The sequence below is a fragment of the Pteropus vampyrus genome, unplaced genomic scaffold, assembly GCF_000151845.1.
Source record: "Pteropus vampyrus isolate Shadow unplaced genomic scaffold, Pvam_2.0 Scaffold160, whole genome shotgun sequence".
In the NCBI taxonomy this organism is placed as follows: Eukaryota; Metazoa; Chordata; class Mammalia; order Chiroptera; family Pteropodidae; genus Pteropus; species Pteropus vampyrus.
The window spans coordinates 3,439,447-3,444,485 of NW_011888941.1; the positions used below are offsets into that span (position 1 = coordinate 3,439,447).

The following is a 5,039-nucleotide window of genomic DNA, read 5'->3' on the forward strand; positions in this document are numbered from 1 at the left end:
GGGGAGCACAAAACATTACGTATGGTCGGATTCCATCTCTAAGTTAGTACCGTGACATGGCAGCCCCCACAGCTCAGTCTAAGTTCTGAAGGGCTCACCTGCAGCCCCCTGTCTGTAACTAGATGTTCCAGATATTTAACAAGGGCCTTAGGGTATTTCTGCAGGCAAGTGAGAACGTCATCTGGATTGAAACTGTTCTTCTGCTGTTCGTCCAAAGGTCTCTTGGTGAAAACTTGAACTCCAACCTAAAAGAAGAGCAGAGATTGAGTTAGTATGCTTTTCAAAGTCACTGTCTTATCTTTATTCTGAGCACTACATATTCATGCTTCGGGCAAAACCACTGTCAAAAATATGACAATACAGAAAAATAGTGCAGCATGAAACATCGACAGAGACTGAAGAGCATATAGCAAAGATAGGAAAGGCGGCTAAGCTCTGAAACCTTCCTCACACATCTGGGTGAATTATTTTTTAAATGGTTGGAAATAAAAGAATGAAGCACTTATTGGTAGCAAGTTTCGACAACTCACGAAGCAAAAGTTTATAATACTTAGATCACTCCAAAACACGGACGGTCACTTGTTGAATAGTATGTGAAAAAATAATGTGCTGAACACTCAGTAAACTCGGTTCTCCCAACACTGAGACCTACTCTGTGAGAGCCACACCAGTCCCTGACAAGTTCCCAGGCCACTGCCCTGTGCCTGTCTAATGGCACTCACTGCATGATTCTACCTTCCAAGGAAATGCTAATGAGGCAAGTAGGGAAGTAAATCCATCCTGCACCTCCTCTGGGCACTTATGTGTGCATGCTCAAATACACACACACACACAAGTGTGCACACCACAAACCCAAAATATGAGAAAAGCAGCATAGCACAGCTCTAGCAACTGTATGCTATGCTCTTGGGAAAGTTCCTTAAGCTCTCTGAGCTTCAGTTTCCTCATCTATAAATGTACACCCTGCGGGGGTGTTGCAATGTTTAAAAGAGATGACATATGTCAAGGGACCGGCACACTATCAGGGACAAAGGATTCTGTGCCTGATGTGATGTTATCATCCACTAGCACTGGGAAGTGACCGAAGCTTTCAACAGCATCGGATCTGCATTGCAGGGGTGCGTGAGCACCGTCAGGGCAAGCTGTCCATGCATGTGCACAGAGGCAAAGTAAAGATGGAGTAAAACGTACATGAAGCACACGGGCTCTGACCTCCCAGTTACAACAGCCCCATGGAGAATATTTTCCAACTCAGATTTTAGAACAGTGAATGCGACACACAGAGACTCGACATTTATGACCAAGGTCCTGCCAGGAAGCTAATGTGTCCCTCCAAGGGAAGCCAAAGAAATGGAGACGTTTTTAACAGTGATAACGGAAATGCTCCCTCACTCCCAGTCATCTCTGGGGCTTCTCTCCCTCCATCCTAAGCATGACACACAGGGCATCGGTTTGCCTGGTGTGGCCCAGGCCTGGTGCCCAGCCCTGCATGACAACCATCTGATCCTGCTCCAGCCCATAGAGAACAGAAGTGCCAGACTTAGGGGTGGCGGTTCACAAACACACGTTTTTAAGATGTTAAGAATGGGGCCTGGCTATGCTCCTTGCTTTTCTACAAAAGTGGTCTGTCCCAGTCAGGATGCTGAACAGTGTGTCTCAGAAGCACTGAAACCTCGAACTTTCCTAAAAGCTGGGATTCAGATGGCTCGAAGGGACATTTTAAAGGAGCAAAGAAAGCAGATAGAGAGGCTGAAGCGTAGTTTTATCAACTGCATAGTTTTATCAGTTTTTTTCAAGGTTTTATCTGTTTTTTACCAGCCCCCTCCCCAAGAGAATACACTTATGAAGCACAAACCTCCTCACTCTTCTGTAAGACCCAGTCGGCGTACTTCCACACTAGTTCTTGGTTGGAGCTGTAGGTAAGGAAATCAACGACATACTCGTACAGGTCTGCGCGAGTCAAGTCGTGGATGGCCCCATTCACGATGTTCACCCACAGCTGGAGAGGAGCAGCAATAAAACGGACAGCAGGTCACATACCCTTTAGTCAGCTGAGAAAGGGCACATGTTTACGTACTTGGCCTTCTGATACTCAAAAGTAGTAGGACAGAATTTAAATGCTTAAATCAATTTTAATTTTTTTCAGAGAACTAAAGAAATGTGGAAGACATGGCCCAAGAAATAGAGAAAATAAAGCACCAGATTCTTTTTCTTTCCTTTTTAATGATATCACAGTAACACAAATAGTAAAGATAATGTATAGGAAGAGGTGGGTGTATTAAAAATGTTTCTTTGTGAAATAAACAAAACGATTACTGAAAACATCTCACCACAGGAGAAATTCACCTACATCCATCAACTAGGCTGTTTCCACCTTCTCTATCACAGGATTTCTTGATTTTGAAGTCCTTTGCGACTGTGATAGTCAAATACTTTGCTTTTAAAGACTTTAGTGATTCTGTCCCCTAGTGTTCTGATGTTCTTTTACACACGGGCTCAAAGTAATCAAAGGCCTAGTAATCAAAGGCCTCTGCCATTCATCCAGAAGCTTCCCTGCAGTGTTAGCTGAAGCTTACTTTCAGAACCCCAGAATGAGGTGGTATCACAAGGGAGGCAGAGGAGATGGAGGCTGCACTTCTGAACTGCATCACCAGCAAGAAGCCCACGAAACAGGGCAGGCAGCATAAACTCTGTAATTCTGGTATCAGCACACCAACACTGTTTATGGTACGAGTTTCTTCAGCACCGAACGCCCCAAACCAAATCACACGTACATTGAAATGTGTCATTTTTTAAAAATAGAATTCTGCCACATATGGAGATTTCTTTCATATTATTTCAATTTTGCAAATCTTTATATATACCTCTGCTAATATTATTATACTTGCATTAAGCTGCAATTCTTAGAATTATATGATGTAAAAAGTAAAAGTTTTATCTTTCACACCCAAATCTACTCATAGCCATTGGGTGCCTGTTGATGGAAACCCATTTTTTAAAACCAATTTTACAATGATGTTACTATAATGATTTAACTAAATACATGTGTGGCTTTGCCAGTCACAAAGTTGACTTTGGCTTGGTAAGTACTGAGGATGGTCTTTGCCGCTCACAAAACAAAACAAAATGAAACAACAGGCACATGAGGAAGGCACGATATAAATGGTACCAGCATATGACAACTAACAGATGGAGGACAGTCTCCTGAGAATGAGATAAAATCAGTCACATGTCAGGTGCACGACAAGAGACAAGACTAACCTCAGGGTCATGTCCATTCAGGCTTGGCATCCTTGCCAGGGCCACCTAGAACACTGGTTCGAATCCCAGCTCTACTAACGACCAGTGGGATGACCCCGGCTAAGTGACAAGCCTTGATCAGCTTTAGTTTTGTCGCAGATGACATGGGGATAATAACTGACCCAGCTCACTGGCAACAGTTATTGTCATTAACAGTTATTAATATCATAAATGTATTAACATTAATGGGAAATTATAAACAAACTGTTTGTTAGTCCCAGTTTTAACTTTCTGATAAGGCAGAGATGTCCTATGCCTTGTGCCGCAATAAGAAATCATATTTTTATTTCTTAGATTTTCAAAAACTCAGTCTTGAAAATGTTCTTTACAGAGATGTAAGGACAAAGAAAAAATAAACTCATGGCCAACATTTCTCAAGAAATTCATTTTCTAAAAACAGTATTAATTTTGTCCTGTAACAAAGGTTATAGATCAGGCAGAAGTGGCCTCTATCACTTTGTGATTTAATTTTTAAGTAACACTAAGTTAAACAGTACTGATCTTTACATTAAGGCTAAAATGCTTTTGAACTAACCTCCACTGCAGCCGCATCCTGGTTATTATAATGATAGAGCAGTCCGAGTGCAAAGTACCTGGAAGAAAACAGTGTGGTGAATGACCCTGGTACCCACCACCTTCTGTAGGCAGCACCACCATAGCAACACCCCTTGACCCTCTTCCACGCCTCCTCCCTGGCCCATATTCTTTTCAACTCAGAGTTCAATAACAAATTTCGAACAACAAAAGGATCTTCGTTTCTGATTATTTACTTATGCTATTAAAATGTGTGCCCTATCAATCTCCAAAAAGGGTCATATTAAAGCCCAAGATCAGCTGACAAATAAAACTGTAATTATACTACCAGAACTCACATTTGGAATTACCTTATGATGCGCGTCAAATGTTATATAATTTCATCTCTCTTCAGTTGGCTATTATTAACCCAACATTAAAAGACCACTCAGAAGGTATGTTGTCTGAGCTATTATTGAAAGAAGGGGTAAGGAGTCTGGACAAAACAGCAATAAAGGACAACAGCATCCAGGCATCGCAGAGAAGAGAACGTCAGAGGGGCCCTGGGCAAGGCAACCCAGAGTTCAAGGACATGAGTTTCAATTCCGGCTTCATTGCTTATGACCTATATGACCTTGATCAAGTAGATTACCTTCCTTGGGCCTCCATTTCCTCATTTATAAGTGGTAAAGGATTAGCAATGACGTTGGCATTGCCTGGGCAGTGAGCCGTCCCCACTCTCTCAAGTTCTGCAAGTATGTCCTACTCCTGGCCCTCCTCCTTCCCAACAGGTGACCCAGGGAGTGTCGGATTTCTTCCTGCAAAGAGCAAACTCTCAAGACATCAAACTGTTTGCTGAGACCCTTCTCTTTTCCTTTACGTTTCAGAAAGTCACACTGACTCCCCGGATCCTAACACCCCAAGTCGTTACCATGAGGCGTCAGTGCATTTTCCTGTTCGGCGTCCGAATGGGATCAGGCGATGGAACCGCCATAGTCCCTGCAGGGTTTCTTCAGTACTTTCGCCATTTCAAATACATAACAAAAATCACAGACAAAGACTCTTATTGCTTAATGGAGTTCAAGGTCACCCAACATTTTTTTAAAGAAAGAACCCTGAGGCTCCGAAAGTTTCGACCACCTGCCCACCTGCCCTGGAGGAGGAAGCTGCCGACTCCGATCGAGTCCGTCACTGCAGTTTAACTGCCCTGGTGCGTAAAGCATGGG

General features: G+C 42.9%; 1 protein-coding gene across 1 annotated transcript in view; it reads right to left on the reverse strand.

The window, feature by feature from the left end:
* TGFBRAP1 (transforming growth factor beta receptor associated protein 1) overlaps positions 1–5,039 on the reverse strand; it is a 36,976-nt gene that overhangs the window by 9,050 nt on the left and 22,887 nt on the right. Inside the window, exons 6-9 of the mRNA XM_023536608.1 lie at positions 4,466–4,575; positions 3,836–3,893; positions 1,856–1,999; positions 99–245 (exon numbers count right to left, since the gene is read on the reverse strand). Coding sequence (XP_023392376.1) covers positions 99–245; positions 1,856–1,999; positions 3,836–3,893; positions 4,466–4,575 — 459 coding nt within the window. The remainder of the gene's footprint in view (positions 1–98; positions 246–1,855; positions 2,000–3,835; positions 3,894–4,465; positions 4,576–5,039) is intronic.